General features: G+C 35.0%; 1 protein-coding gene and 1 long non-coding RNA gene across 3 annotated transcripts; one reads left to right on the forward strand and one right to left on the reverse strand.

The window, feature by feature from the left end:
• Positions 1-11,268: 11,268 nt before the first annotated feature.
• On the forward strand, positions 11,269-13,696 carry LOC130986694 (floral homeotic protein DEFICIENS-like). Of its 2 annotated transcripts, none has more exons than XM_057910165.1 (7): positions 11,269-11,667; positions 11,810-11,876; positions 11,978-12,039; positions 12,132-12,231; positions 13,088-13,120; positions 13,207-13,251; positions 13,338-13,696. In XM_057910165.1, the coding sequence occupies exons 1-7, from the start codon at positions 11,519-11,521 to the stop codon at positions 13,521-13,523; spliced, it is 642 nt and encodes a 213-aa protein (XP_057766148.1). In that variant the 5' UTR covers positions 11,269-11,518; the 3' UTR covers positions 13,524-13,696. The 2 variants fall into 2 exon arrangements, with proteins under 2 accessions (XP_057766148.1, XP_057766147.1); XM_057910164.1 differs by having other exon boundaries at positions 11,276-11,667; positions 13,079-13,120.
• Positions 13,697-14,242: 546 nt separating this feature from the next.
• On the reverse strand, positions 14,243-14,739 carry LOC130986695 (uncharacterized). Its single transcript, XR_009089344.1, has 2 exons — positions 14,707-14,739; positions 14,243-14,451 (listed from the first exon to the last, which is right to left on the reverse strand). It is a non-coding gene; the product is annotated as an uncharacterized LOC130986695 (long non-coding RNA).
• Between the last annotated feature and the right edge of the window lie 1,753 nt (positions 14,740-16,492).

A 16,492-nucleotide genomic window follows, 5' to 3' on the forward strand; every position in this document is an offset into this window, starting at 1 on the left:
TCTTGAACAAAAACAATTTATAAAAATACTATAATTGCAACATAGTATGCAAAATCAGTTCGTGTTTTACTTCTCATAAATAAACACACTTAATCTATGCGTAAAAATAATTGATCAAAACTCAAATTATAGAGTCTAATTAAATAATTAGACCATTAAATCATTATCCAAATTACTCAACTAATTAAAGATATTTGAGTAAAGGCTGATTTAAAGAAATAAATTAGCCCAAAACCTTAAAATAAAACCCAACTCAATTTATTAATAATATTAGCCCAACTTTCCAGCCCAATACTAAATTAAAGCTTTAGCCCATCCTTGAGCCCAACTTCCTTATCTCTCCCTTAAATCCCTAATTTAACTCTCACACCCCAACACACACATACAGCTCACGCCAGCCTCCCTTTCTCCCTCTCTCCCTCTCCTCTTCTCGGCCTCCTGCCGCCGCCACCAGACGGCACGCCGCCGTCGGAGGCCAGCGGCTCCGCCTCCTCTCTCCCTCCCTTCGACCTCTCTCTGTCTTCCCTCAGCTCTTGTCTCCCTCTCACTCTCCCTCACTTCTCGCCCTTCTCCCTCATCTCTCTTCCTCTCACGCTACTGCCGCCGCCGCCTGACGGCGGCGCCGCCCGACGGAGGTCGGCAGCCGCCCCCCTCTCTCTCTCTCTCTTTTCCTCTCTCTCTCATTTCCCCCCATCCCTCTCTCTTCTCCTCTCATCTTTCCCTCTTCTCCGTCGACGGCAGCGAAAGTCACCGTCGGCGCCGCGTCGACCGCAGCACAGCAGCCGCCGCCGCCTCCCCTTCACCCGTCTCCCTCTTGACCGGCAGCAGCAGCTGCCTCCGCCGTCCCTGCACGGAGCAGCGCCGCTGCCCCTCCTTTCCTGTAGATCTGGCACCGCCGGCGCCGTGTCAACAGCAGCAGCACCGTGACAGCGCCGGCGCCGTGGCCGACGCCGCCTCCTCCTGCCACGCCGAGCAGTGGATGCTGCTCTCCTTCTCCGGCTAAAAATTGCCGGCCAACACCCCTCCCCAAATCATCTTATTCTAGTCTTCTAATTCATTGAAAGGGTGAAGGAAAAATTGTAATCTTTTCTTATGCAAAATTCAGTCTTTTCTTATGCAAAAATTCAATCTTTTCTTATGAAATGGGCAAAACACTTGAGAAATATATATACTTACAGACTGTGTTCTTTGTTTTTGTGATGTATGGAGTATCAGATCTTTGATTTCTGGGATAGAACTTTCTTGAAGGGGTACTTGTGATTTGAATGAATTTTTGGAGAGGAAAGAAAAGCTGATGATAATTGTATTTTCTGTGAATGATCTGAGTTTTGGCAGATTTATTTTGGAAGGGAAAAATTGCATGTAGGATGATTGGCTTAAGAAGTGGTGAATGGTAGAGTGATACGTGGTGGAATTTCTTGATGAATATGACAAATGGCTGCTGCCAAAACATGGCCCATCTCTCTTTTCAAAAGTAAAAGTAAAAATCAACAAAATTTAATAAGAGTATGTGGGCTGATATGAATCTAAAGAAAAATTGTGGATAAAAATGGGCTTATAAAATACTCCCTCCGTCCATGAAAGAACTTTCTAGGAGGGAGTGGCACGGGTTTTAATAAAATGTTGTATAGTGTATTGAGAGTGGAGAAAAAGTTGTAAAGTGTATTGGGAATTGTGAAAAAGTATTAATAATTTATTGTGTTGTTTTAATTAATGTTATTTGAGTGGTGTGAATTGTCTTAAAAGGGGAGTATTTTTTAAGTGGTGGGGTATTGTCCCAAAATAGGAAAAAGTAGGAAGTTCTTTCGTAGACGTCCCGAAATAGAAAAATAGGAAGTTCTTTCGTGGACGGAGGGAGTATATAGACAATCTTAAAAAAAAATATGCCCAATCTAAATAGGTTAGTATAATAGTTCTATTTGGGCTCAATTCAAATTAAAAGTAATTGAAAAATAAAATGTAATATGAAATATATTCACATAGTCACGTATTTGCATTTAATCCCTCTTGGTAAAATTTAATAAAATCTTTTACTGAAAGAAATACCCTTTTTTTATCTACAAAAATTTTTATCCGGGCGAGAATTCACTTAAATAATACTCCCTCCGTCCCACTAGACTTGACACTTTTGAGTTGGGCACGGAGATTAAGAATAAAGGGTTAAGAGTGTAAAGTAGGTAGGGTCCACTTATTTTATGTGACTAGAGAAAGTAGGGACCACATACTATTTTAGGAAAGTGTCAATTCTAGTCGGACAAACAAAAAAGACAAGTGTGCAAAGTCTAGTGGGACGGAGGGAGTATTTTTTAAGTTCAAGTATTCTCGGGAAATCCTATTAGGAAAAATCGGGGTGTTACAAAAACCATTGTAGCCGCCACGAAACCGTAGCCGGCGTCACTGGCCGTGGGTGAAAATTTTCACGCGGCTAGTACGACCGGCTACGCAGTTCTGGCGACTAATCGATTTTTAGCTCTAAAATATTTTTCTGTTCAAAGTCCAGGAGTTTCAAATGTTTTCTTCAAAAATGGCCTATTATTTTATGTGTTACTGTATTGTTTTATGTTCAATCAAATCATGCATAAAATGAGTATTATTACCCCACTATAATCCAATTTTTTGCAGATTCACTATCTCTCATATTTCACATCAATGCGTACTTCTTGTACTATTAAAAAAATTAAAATAAAAAATTAAATAAAAAACTCTACATTAAGGTATTCGTGTTATAATATAACATTACTAAGAGGGCTAAAAAATTCACTATTATGTATATTATGCAACAAAAAAATATTATGAAACATATGGCGTAATTAGCCGCCGGAAATTCATAGCCGTGAACAGTAGCCGTCGATACAAAATATACGCGGCTACTGTTCGCGGCTATGAAATTCCGGCGGCTAATTACGCCATTTATTTCATAATATTTTTTTATTGCATAATATACATAATAATGAATTTTTTAGCCCTCTTAGTAATGTTTTTATAACACAAACGTAAGCTAATTTTTTCTAACTTTTCATACATACAGTATACATTACATTATGAAAGTGACGTGAGTTGGGCATTTATTGTCTCTTTCTCAGATTTTGAACCAAATTCAACTACCAATCTTACACAATTGTACTTGTGTAAGACCTTTTACAAAAAATCAAGCATGCCTATCACCATCACTTTTGACTTTGGCTTTGGGTGGGTAGTTTTGTAAGATAGATTATATAAGTGGGTAGATTCCCCTATTTACACTTAAGTGAATACCATCAAACTCAAATTTTCCACAGCTACATGATATATGATCTCTCTGTTGACTCATTTCATCTTGAAAATTATGTTCATTTATTTTTTGTGCACATCTTAACCATTTGAGTTTCAATCGAACAATTTGTTTTGGTTTTGGGATGCTCATTTATATCAATGTGGTATGCAATTAACCCATTGTGTCTTTGGTGTCTTAGTGCTCTATTAAATCGTGTGATGAAATTTATCAATGAATTCTTGTTCGAGGCATTTAAAAAAAATGTGAACTCTTATATCTTTGACTACTTGACATCCCAACAAAAAAAAAAACAACTAAAAATATGTTTGAACTCACATATGTAGCAATAAATACATTAATAATATCCAACTATTTTGCTTCAAATTAGCATACTAAATAACCTCTTCCCAACCATGCTCGAATTCCTCAAGAGATGTAGAACTTGTTATAACACTATGATATCGCCGAATGCACTATAGGCTCTCCTTGAAATATGATCTGCCCAAAAATATCTTCTGAACCTATTATATAAACGAATCTCGTAATAAAAGAAAAATGCTGAATACTTTTCCTTCTCAAATGTAAATAATTCTATTAGAGTTTTAGCATCAATCTTTTTATGTTCATCCCTTAATTATTTCTATAAATTCCTAATATCTCTTTATGTGCAACATACACTTTCAGCCTGTCGCACTCTATCTCCAATAGTTGCATTTACTGACAAGTCGTCATATTAATTAGCTTCTGAAAATTGTTGAGTCAATGCTCTCTTCATGACAAATACACTATATATGGTAAGCTTGGAGCAAATGCACCTTTGAGGAGTAGAAAGTCCATGGTTATGACATTCTACGAAGACGCTAGCACTCCATTCATGTCAATTTATTGCTTGATAATGGAATTCTTTGCATTACAATTAGTTCTAAATTCACCACGGGCTCTTGTCTTTATTGGGGCATCACTTTGTGCTTGTTTTTTAGAACAAGGTTCATTTGTTTGACCAGCTTTGAAGCATACAAATTGTTTCTAAATAATTTCATTTGTTATCTTTTTCTTTTTGCTATATCTTAATCTTGCGCTAAAGTCAGCTTCACATGTGTACTGATTATAGAATGAAAATGCATCATTTACTGATGCAAATTTCATTTCAATTTTTGGCTTTCGGTCGTTACCACTTGAGGAATATATAACTGCTCATTGATATTTTCTTCCACTATTCTAAGAAATTAAGTATCTACTTCATATGTCAAAGTTGAAGTACAAGTTAGAATTTTATTATTCCTCATGCATATTGCATAAAAAAAACTCATCTTAAGTAAAAATTAGGTGTTGTTTAATATTCCATCCATTCACAAAAAGTGTTTGGTGAAGTGGATAACATGAGTTTTAATGAAATAATTGGAAGATGTTACTTTAATGTTGAAGGGTTCCACAAAGGGTAATATTGGACCCACCAAATTGTAAAAGTAAATGGTGGATATTTTGTAAATATTGAGTATGAATGAGGTTTAAAATATGAGAATTTTCCAAAAAAGAAAAACACATAATCTTTAGCGGTAACAAGACGAGATCGGATGGAGTGGCTGTGGTGAATTCCCGAATATTTCCGCACAACTTTTTGAGATTATCTTTATGGTTCGAAATCAAGGGGATTTAAGTGTATTTTCTAGGTTAAGATGATGAGAGGATTTTTTATTCAACGACTATATCATTTGAATTTGAACATGAAGGGAATTGATGAATTTATACGAAAACGAGAGAGAATATATTGTTAAAAGATTGAATGTGTATTACAACTTGGATTTTCTCACTATTTATAGGTTATTACAACCGAGAGTATTTTAATAAATTCAGCTCTGAGTACGGGAGGGACACTCTTGTCTTCTCAAGATCCTCATTCTTTTTTATCACAGGTAGTTTTGTCCTTTTCTCTTTAGCATCTTCTACATGGGCCAACAATCAGATATTCCGCCGTCGCTAAATCTGCAAAAAGTTGAGGGGACCACCTGCAAAACAGTTACAACAACCACTCCTAGGTGCACCCTTTTTCCAACTGCAAAAAAGGTCTTTTTGTCTATGTCTTCAGATTTGCGATCCCCGAATGTCCTCCCTGACCAGCTTTGATGACATTCTTCTCCTCTGGACATCCAACTTACTCTGGTACGTATCTCTTCTTCTTTGATCTTTTACTTCGTTGATAAGGGCATTTACTTCTGTCTTTGCGTTTGCTTGATGACGAAAAGTCTTCTAGACCTTCAGCTCTGTTTGGTCTCCTCTTTTGTATTGGTTTTGGGCTTTCTCCGGATGGCTTATTTACTAAAGATTGGTCTATGGGTATCCATGGGCTTCGTTTCCAGGTTACAAGATCGAGTATTTGGGCTGAATTCCCTTCTTATGAATAGGGGCCCAAATACCATCCTTGCCACATGTTTTAACAAAAAATGTGATAAGTTTTATGTCATTGGTCAGTCGATTCGGCCGAAAATTTGTAGAGATTTTGGTTTTCTCGATTGGTTCGATTTTTTCAAATTTGGTCGGTCGAAAATCGAACCGAGTACATAATTATACATATATATATATATGTATATATATATGATAGAGTTCTATGGAGACCATCAAAAATTCGAAGAACGAAGACCAAATCTTGTGCGTCGATCTTGGTACATCCAAGGGTGATGATTCATCTAGTGAAGATTTGATATTTTCGTTAATTGTCATAGATATAGGCAATCAAATCTTTTATTTATGGAATATTAATTTGATGAAGAGTCTGTTACGTGAATAATGCATCCACATATTATGTTCATTGATATGTTCGTAGAAAATACTAATGAACATACTAATGTTCGTAAAAAAACAAATGAGCATACTAATTTTTGTTGATTTGTTCGTAAAAAATAAATGAACATACTAATGTTCGTCGATATTTTCGTAAAAAAATAAATGAACTTACTAATGTCCGTCGATATTTTCGTAGGAAAACAAATGAACATAATAATGTTCACATATTATGTTCATTAACGGATCAGGTCCCAGAACAGGAAGTTTCGGAATTTTCGGGATTTATTCAACGTGATCCCAGATTTCAGTGGATTTAATCAACCAATATTTAATTACATCAAAAATTAAATCAGAAAATTATATGAACCGTTAGATTAAACAAGATCGACGCACATGATTTGATCTTTGTTCTCTATGTAGGGGAGTGGTCTCCATAGAAGCTAACCCTATATATATATATATATATATATATATATATATATATATATATAGGGAGAGGTTCAAGAAAGAACCATAAATAAAAAAAGACCGGAGAACCATTTTCAGCCATTCGATCATCAAGATCTACGGTGGATGCATCATCTTGTTGGATGAATGCAGATCCTGGGTTCGAATCCTGAAGGGAGCATTTTTTTTTAATTTTTTTAGTGCATTAATTTTAACAGCGAATGCATTAATTTTTACATTGGATGCATTAGATTTTATGGTTCTCCCGTTCTCACAAATAATATAGTTCTCTCTAGAACCACACCCTATATATATATATATATATATATATATATATATATATATATATATGGGAACACTCCAATGAGACCCCCTATTTTTAGTGAGATTTTAGACACGATCTCATGCGTTTATTTTATCAATCATATGACTATTATTGTACCTAGAAGATGAATTTTTTTCTCAGGATTCGAATCCCGGAGGGAGCGGAATATTTTAAGTTTCGTTATTCATCAATATATACTCCATTGTTCATCAGTATATATGTCTTATTCATTACCAATTTTTTAAATTTCGTTATTCATCAGTATATACTGCCTTGTTCATCAGTATATATGTCTTATTCATTGAGAAATAAGGGTTTCAATATCTCACGAAAAATAAGAGTCTCATTGGAGCGCACCTCTATACACGGAGGGAGTATATATATATATATATATATATATATATATATACATACATATTCTAATTTCCCCTCCATCCCTCCCCCTCCCCCAACCCCAATTCCCATCTGTAGGGCTGAGCATCTGTTCAAAATCGAACCAAAAACCGACCTAAACTTCTTCGAACCGAACCAAAAATGATTGGTTCGATTGGTTCGATCGATTTTTTCGGTTCAATTCATAATATATAAATCGGTTCGGTTTAGTTTTCGACCAACCGATGGTAGTAGGGGTGTAAATTCGGGACGGGTCGGGTACCCTACCCGCAAATTGAGGGTACCCGACCTGCAAAATCACATAGAAATCGCACCCTCACCCGTCCCGTGTTCAATATACGGGTACTCGAATACCTGTAGTGGGTATCTGTTGCGGGTATTCGGGTACCCGCATTACCCGCAAATTTTTGAAGACATGTAATTTTGAGGGTATTTTTTCCCGCAAATTGTGGGTACCCACAAAATGTGGGTATTTTGTCCCACTTTTTGAAGAAAAAAATGTAACTCTTCTCTGACTCCTCGTAGAAATTGGAATAAAAATTCAAAATTTTAATAAATAATTACAATGAATAAAAAATTAATTAATTAATTGAACTAAAATCGGGTATGCGGGTAGCCGCATTACTCGACGCGGGTACCCGATACCCGCAATTTTATGTAATTTCATACCCGCACCCGACCCTCTTTATGAATTGAGACCGATACCCGCGTGGGTATCAGGTCGGTGAGGATATACTTGATACCCTCTACCCGAATTTACACCCCTACATGGTAGGAAAATCAAAACTGAACCGAAATTTGATCGGTTTTCCCCTAATAAAATCGAACCGAAAATCGATCCAAACTTCTGTGAACCGAATAGAACTAAAAATAATTCGTATTTTTTCGATCTAGTTCATTTTTTGTTCACCCCTACTCGTCTGCCCCCCCTTCCCCTAAAAATCCAATCTTCTTTCATGTTCCCAAATTTTTCGTCAACTTCTCCCCCACCCCCAAAATATCCACTTTGCTCCCCTCGCCCTCCCTTCCCTCCCGATTTCCCGTCGGCTCTCCTCTCCTCCAGTTTAAAGGTTATTGACTCAAGCGCTCTGCCCTTAGCCCATATTGTTCCCCTACGTCTTTGCGCTTTTCTCCTTGCCTATCGCCTCCGTCCGCGCCGCCCAATAACCAGTACCACACTGCGGCATCCTCTGGTCCAACAATAATCGCGTTGCCCTTTGATATTCGCTCGCTCTGGCCGCCCTGCTGCTTTCTTTTTCTTCATGTCGGTCAGTTCGACTCAGTCGGCCGAACAATCAAACTTTTGGTGGTTAGATTTCAGTCGGTTTAAAATTTAAATTTCGGTTGGTCGGTTATTTTTTTATGTAACAGCCAGTCGATTCGTAAATTTTTGGTCGGCCGAACCAATCGATGCACGCCCGTAATTGTATCAAATGAGTGGTTGAGATTGAATTAATGATGTTTTTTTTTTTGTAAATAAAGATATTTGTAAGGATAAAAGATAAAGAAAAGATATGAGTTTATGTACTTAAAGGAAAAGTGGCTTATTTTTCATGAATGTAAAAAATAATAATTGTATCTCATTTTTCGTGGACGGAGAGAGTAATATATTTTTTGTTAATTTTGCAGAGAAGGAAGACATTTTTTAATTCTCAAACTTCGAAAACGTACAGACAAAACACCAATATAACAATAGAAAAATGGTTAATTGCTCCTAAATACACCACATTTCATTGAATTCTACAATTGCACATCACCTTTAAAATTCGCCCCTAAATACATCACCTTTCCTTTAATTCTACAATTAAAGGAAAGCCTTTAAATCCGCTCCAAAATACATCACCTTTATATTTTTTCTGTTTTTGCACATGACTAAAAAATCCTCAAGAAATAAATTAAAGTGTTAATTTATAAATTTAAATATCTTTTTAGCAGCATAAATATAATACTAAAATAAAATTCTTTATAAAGTTTAAAATCATCTATATATATATAAATAAGTATTTTCGTAAAGAAATAAATTATCTAATAAATTTTTAGAAAGAACTTGAATTAAAAAAATAAACAAGTCATGACATTAAGAAAATAAAATGAAACTTTTATTTTAATAAATTTCACACGAATTCGATATAATTTGGAATTTAGAGTTACAATAATCAAAAGTACCACATGAATAATATAATGAGTTTGAAAGAAACATTTTTTTTGTTTTATTAAAGGACATTGGAGGCGCGTGGAGAGTCGAATGGGCGCGTCGAACCTCTTTAAAAAAAATATATATATATTTCTTTCAAACTCATTATATTATTCATGTGGTACTTTTGATTAGAGTAAAATTTTGAAGTAGCCAAAATGAAGCATAAAACACAATTTATGGCCACACATTGAAAAAACACAAATTCTGGCAATTTTTATTGATTTGGACGTTTTTGCCCTTAATGAGGCGGACTGGGTAGGATCAGGCACGCGGGTCGCGTGCCGGGTCGGGTTAGGCACTTATGGCACTATTAGTGCCATAAGTGCCATCGGAAATCCAAAATAAAACCAAGTAAAATAGTCATTTTGGCACTTATGGCACTATTAGTGCCATAAGTGCCAACGAAATTCAAAATAAAACTAAGTAAAATGGTCATCAGCACAAATACAGAAACAACAACAACATTTAAACCCTGAATGGAACATCTAAACCCTAAATGGATAATCTAAACCCTAAATGGAACATCTAAACCCCAAATGAATAATCTAAACCCTAAATGGAATATCTAAACCCTAGGGGGAAGTGTGCACTTATGGCACTATTAGTGCCATAAGTGCCATACGTGCAGCACAGATCAGATCAGATCAGATCAGATCTGTCGATGGCTGAAATCGAAGGAGGCGAAGATCAGATCTGCCGATGGAGGAGGCGGCGCAACGATCAGATCAGATCCACCGTCGTCACCTCATCAGATCAGATCCACCGCCGCCTCATCAGATCAGATTTGTTGCCGCCGCCTCATCCTCCGCCACCTGACCGACCTCCTCCATCGGCGACGACGATGATTCAAACCCCGCTTCGGCGAATACGTCCACCATCGGTGGCGGCGCCGCCCTGCGGACCTTTCTCGACACCACCAACTCCGAGTCGGATTTGGCGCGGATCTCCGAGAGAGAGATGGGAGGGAAGCTGAGATCTGGTGCGTGAGATGGGTAAAAGGGCAAATTAGGTATACCGCCTAATTAATGGCCAGATTTTGTAGTTTGAAGATTAGTGGCCAAAATTTGAGTTTTGATCTTCATTATGGCTAGCCGACCGCATTGTTTCTTTTGATTATTGTAACTCTAAATTCCAAATTATATCGAATTCGTGTGAAATTTATTAAAATAAAAGTTTCATTTTATTTTCTTAATGTCATGGCTTGTTTATTTTTTTAATTCAAGTTCTTTCTAAAAATTTATTAGAAATTTATTTCTTTACGAAAATACTTATATATATATATATGATTTTAAACTTTATAAAGAATTTTATTTTATTATATTTCCGCTGCTAAAAAGATATTTAAATTTATAAATTAACACTTTAATTTATTTCTTGAGGATTTTTTAGTCATGTGCAAAAACAAAAAAAAAATATAAAGGTGATGTATTTTGGGGCGGATTTAAATGTGATGTGCAATTGTAGAATTCAAGAAAAAATGATGTATTTAGGGGCAGATTTTAAAGATGATGTGCAATTGTAGAATTCAAGAAAATGTGGTGTATTTAGGGACAATTAACCCATAGAAAAATGTTCTTAAAGAAGCAAAACACCAAAAACGGCAAAACGTCAAAAGTAAAGAAAAATAAAAAGTTAGGTGAAATTGCTCAATACACACCGGACATAGTGATCATAAATTTTAATTTAAAAAAATGAGAATAAAGATAAAAAGAAAAAAGAACTAAAATTGATTTTTTTTAATTTATTTTTTACATATTATTGTTGCCCCCTTAAGTAATTCGCAGTTCAGTTCGAATTGTGCCTTAAGTTTAAAGTGTGTTACAAATTCAAATAATTTCCATTAGCTGTCTTTTAGGCTCAAACTTCAAATGATGTAACAAGAAGTAGCACACCACATAAACAAACTCTCATTTTTATGGCAAAAAGACTTGAAATTGCTAAGCTACCATCGAACTTTCCATCTCACTTTCTCTGCATACTGCAAATGGCAAGCTTTTCTTTCTCCTCCCCTTCTCTCTCCTCAGCAACAGTCAAACATTTGTTGTGCTTGCTTGCTGCCACAGTACTGGAATAATTTTGCACAAGAACAAATAACCTCGAGGTTCTTGTTCTTGAAGAAGAAATGGAGATGGAGCAAATGGATTCTTTCTCCGAGAACAAAGAAAAGATTTTCAAGAAAGCCCACAAAATCACTCTTCTTTGTGATGCTGAGGTCTCAATCATCTTGCTCAACAGCGACAACTTCTATGAATACACCAGCCCCACTTCCTCGTACGTTCTTGCACTTAAATTTAATGTTTAATTAATGTGTCTTGGCCCATCTTGGATTTTTTTTATTTTGGAAGAAAAGATTTGATTTTGACCTGATTTCTTTCACTTTCACTTTTATTTTTTTTCCATGGGATTTTGGTAGGTTGAAGAAACTCATTGATCAATACCAGAGCAGAGTGGGTGTTGATATCTGGAGTGGACATTATGAGGTTTAAAAATCACCTTTTTTCTTCTGATTCTGTATTTTTTCGAATAGGGTTTTGAGGAAAATCATTAAAAAAGTTATTTTGATTTTTACTGTCTTGTGCAGAAAATGCAAGAAGAGTTGAGAAGATTGAAAGATGTGAACACTACACTTACAAGAGAGATCATGTATGCAGTTATTATAGTATCATTTTTCATCATAGATTAGGACAACAAATTTTGAGATTAAGTATTAATTATTACATTACATATTTATGAAGGCAGAGAAAAGGTGGAGAGCTTGATGATCTGAATATGAGGCAACTATGCAATCTTGAGGAACAAATGGATCTTGCTTTCAGGAACATACAAGAGCGAAAGGTTTAATTTGCATCCAAATATTTGATGTTTATTGTTTTCACTCTTTTAGTGTGGATTTTCTAAAAGATGTTGCTAGTTTTCTGATTCTTGGTGTTGCTCCTTTCATCAATTTCTTCATAGTTGTAAATTATTGGAACTGCGTTAAGCTGTCTTGAACGTTTCATCTTCTTACATATGTATATGAATAGGCTTGTCTCACTTGCCCTTTGTTTATATTGCAATAATGGAACTCAAACTTGGGGTCTAACTGATTTTGAACAAAATGAAGGGGAAATTACAATTTAATTTACCAACTATTGATCTTTAATAAAAAAAAATATCCCCAACTATCACAAAACCTACAGAAGGCCCAAATTCCAATTCCCGGCCATAAGAGGTTACGTGGATCATAATCATGTCAAAATCCACATAATCTTTCCATTGTCGAAAATTAGAATTTGGGATTTGTTAGTTTCGTGATAGTTAGGATATTCAAAAGACCAATAGTTTGGATATTAAAGATGTAATTTTTGCTGTTAGAAGCGTATGAAGTGCATTAGTATGAGGATGTTTGGTTGAGCTTATAAGCTTTTCTAAAATGTTTGATAAAATAAGCTCTTAAATAGCATATAGGCTATAAAATAAGCTCCGTGAAAAATACATGCTTCGTCATATTCTCTTTTAACTTCATCTTCTTTAATTTTCTAATCTTTACCAAAGATACATGCATGCTAGTTAGAATTTCAATTCCTTATATTGATTGTGTTTTTCATCATCTTGTAAAATCTGATTTGAAAACGTGTGTATATAATATATACTATAAATTAAAGTGATACTCATTTAATTTTGTCAATAATTTCTGTATCAGTACCGACAGATCCAAATGCGTATTGAGGTCTGCAAAAAAAAGGTTAGTGAAATCTCAGATTTCTTGAATATTGATGATTCTCCATTTCTTGCTTTCTCAAACAGCAGTTTCTTGGCAAAATTTTGCAGATCAGAAATTTGGAAGATATGCAAAAACATCTACGAGACCACTTGGTACTAAATTGATAGTAATATAAAGAGGCACTGTTTCTTGATCCCTCCCTCCATTTGAATATTTGCAATTTTTTGTGGTATTGAAGGAGGAGGAGTACGAGCGTCGGCAGGTGGGGAGAGTGGTGGACAAGGATGGCTTCGACTCTGCTGCTGCGTTTGCAGGCAGAGTTCGTCGCCCTAACCCCGGCCCCGCCGCTCCTCTGCAACTGCCTCGAATAGATGAAGGCGAGAATAGCTGCATTACAACTATGGAGATTGAGGATTCTGATTAGCATTAGGATTTATTAATGATGTTCCACTTCTTATTAATTTCCGTTGCTTCAGATTGTTTGGAGCTTTGTCTCAACTCTTTCGAGTCTTGATCTTCTGACTTTTAACCTTTTTTTTTGGTTCGGAATCTCTGTTTTTTTTGCATGTCTAATATATTCTGATTTTTAACGTATTACATATTTGTTGCGGTTCATCTTTTATTTATTTATTTTGTATCACTTCCGTTTTGTAATTTTTATGTGTTTGGGACATAATTATATGTTCACTACGCTAGATTCGCTCATAGATAACGGATTTTATCCGTTATCTATGTGCAAAAACATCCGTAATATATAGTGGTATAATGTATGTGGATTTCATACATAACGGAGATTTAAGCGTTATCTATTCTATTATACATAACGGATTATATCCATTATCTATAGTATTATATCTGTTATCTATTCTATTATACATAACGATTGTTTATATATAAGTAACGGATTATATCCGTTATCTATAGTATTATACATAACGTTTCAAACCGTCATAAAAGTTTAATATTCACTGTTATGTACACATCTATACATAACGGTTTTTTGATATTAATAACGTTTGGTAATCCGTTATGTATAACGTTTTTGACCGTAATTAGATTTCTATTTCTCCGTTATCTATTAATTTATACATAACAGTATAAATGATAAAAACCAACAATAATAATATTATATATCATCCAAAATATTTAATTTTATATTATTATCATAAAAAAGAATTCATACAAGATTTGAATATAGTCAAAATTCAACAACTGCTCTATCTATACTATTATGCCTTACAAAAATACTAAACATATTAAATATGCAACTAGCTAGCCATATGGTACAACTTTTCTTGTGAATTCACAAGCCTCTTCAGCTCAACGTACGACTCATTTAATCCACCACAAACCTGCCACAAAATCATACAAAGAGTCAACCTAGAATCACAATATAGAGCATCATGATAAACACTTAAAAAGCATATCAGAGTGATTGGTAAAATGGACAAAACCTATCAAGTTACTAAGCACTAAAAACTTCTCCATTTCACATTTTTTAGGAAATATTACTAAGCACTAAAAGTACCCAAAATTGATGCAAGAACAAGCATATGATTTTTGGTCCAAGGTAAAAAAAATACCAACATAATAGTGACCTTACATACCTCAAGATGCACTCGAAAATAATGTAAGTCTCCATGTTCTACAAACAACTACAGCTGTATGTAAGTCTTACATACAGCTGAGCATTAGCTCTTCACAAACAACTACAGAAACGAAGGCTTCATGTTCTATCAGTTACACTCAACTTATCGCTGAAACTAGTTCAGTCATTCGGTCACAATGATAGTAAGTTAGTGATTCATAGCTTGGAATAAAGACTTCCATATAATCAAACATCAAACTTCCTACTTGAGCACTATATCAGCCTTTAATCACATAATGTACAGTTTCAACATACATACGTCAACTGCATTTTTTTAATTGACATTGATAGTCAGAAAATTAAAGTGAAGCAATACAAATATAGAATAGATCGACACATTTATAGCTAAGCAGCCTGTTGTATTGGTATTTTTACCTCAAAAAAAAGCCTATAATATTTGTACCTTGAACCTCATAGGTCCTTTCTCCGGCTGGCAAACTTTGTATGATTGGCCACATCAGTAGTGTCATCATTCATCAAGGACTACACAAACAAATGCAGAGAGAAACTTAGAACACACAAAGAGTTAAAGAAAAACACCAATTTCAGAAGTTCAAAGGAGCAGCAAACTCATACAATATGAAGTTAAACAATTAAGTAAGAGTCTATCTTTTAATCAAACACTGGCAAACTTTTTTTCAAGAATGAGAGTTATCGTGCTCAACTTAGCTACAGATGCAATAAATCTTTCGCCATATTTTGCTGCAATGGACAGCGGGCTTAACCCAACAAAATAGTTCTTTGAGTAAGCATTAACCTAAAAAGAGAAATGACTGCACTTATGAAAATCAATTCAATCAATCCCAATACTGAATATAATTGAAGGGAAGATTTATACCAAAAGCAGATACTAATGAAATGAAAAGGCTGCAAAATCAAGAAAAATTGAAATAAACTAGAACTAAAGAGGTGAAACGAAACTTCCTGGAATGAATCTTTCATTAACTAAAGAAGCAAACTTCCTGGAATAAAATACCTTAAGCAACAAATCCACGCATTCAAATGAGTGAGAGCCTTGAAATTCACTTAGCAAACTTCCTGGAATTGAAATTCACTTAATTTAGCTCTATCTTTAGCAATATATGCAACAATGGTATGAAAGTAAACAATTCTCAACTTTAAAATGCAAAGGCTCTTAGGCAATTTTCACTCCCAACTGGATACTTGAACCGATTCCACAACCAATAACTAAAATTTAAAGAATACAAAGTATATAGCCACACACATTGAAGCTCCAAACATCTCCACGCCAACCACTTTCTACAAATGACTGCAGTGTGATGAATATCTTACCATCTTTATGTAAACAACTCAAATTATGTCAAATAATGAGCTCCATAGCCTAAACATAGCTTATTTAAGTCCAAACATTACATGTCCTTTTGCAATACTCTGTTTTTTAACAAGAGAACTCAATTAAAAGAACTAAACATCCCTTACAAAATATCAAGTATAGAGCAGACAATAATCAAAACACTGATTTCTACCACTGAATACCAAAATATTTGAGCTAATGATTTTCCATAAACATGTTTATTCCTGAGGTCATGGAGCAAGAATCAGTATTAACTGAGAAAGAAGCCTGAAAATACACACCTGGAGTTTTTCCAAGGTTGTTTAGCAGCAAATGCCTCCGGTGATTGCACGGAGTCTTGCTCAACCTGCATAGCAAACCACGAATTATATGAATCACTAATTTAGGTGCTCGAGAATTATATGAATCACTAATTACCTAATTGTTTGCT

This window comes from Salvia miltiorrhiza, chromosome 5 (assembly GCF_028751815.1).
Source record: "Salvia miltiorrhiza cultivar Shanhuang (shh) chromosome 5, IMPLAD_Smil_shh, whole genome shotgun sequence".
Classification (NCBI taxonomy): Eukaryota; Viridiplantae; Streptophyta; class Magnoliopsida; order Lamiales; family Lamiaceae; genus Salvia; species Salvia miltiorrhiza.

Coding starts and splice junctions, on each gene's coding strand:
- LOC130986694 (XM_057910164.1), top strand. CDS start 11,519: ATGGAGATGGAGCAAATGGATTCTTTCTCCGAGAACAAAGAAAAGATT. Junction 13,121..13,206: donor TTGAGGTCTGCAAAAAAAAG/GTTAGTGAAATC, acceptor AAAATTTTGCAG/ATCAGAAATTTGGAAGATAT. Junction 13,252..13,337: donor AACATCTACGAGACCACTTG/GTACTAAATTGA, acceptor GTGGTATTGAAG/GAGGAGGAGTACGAGCGTCG.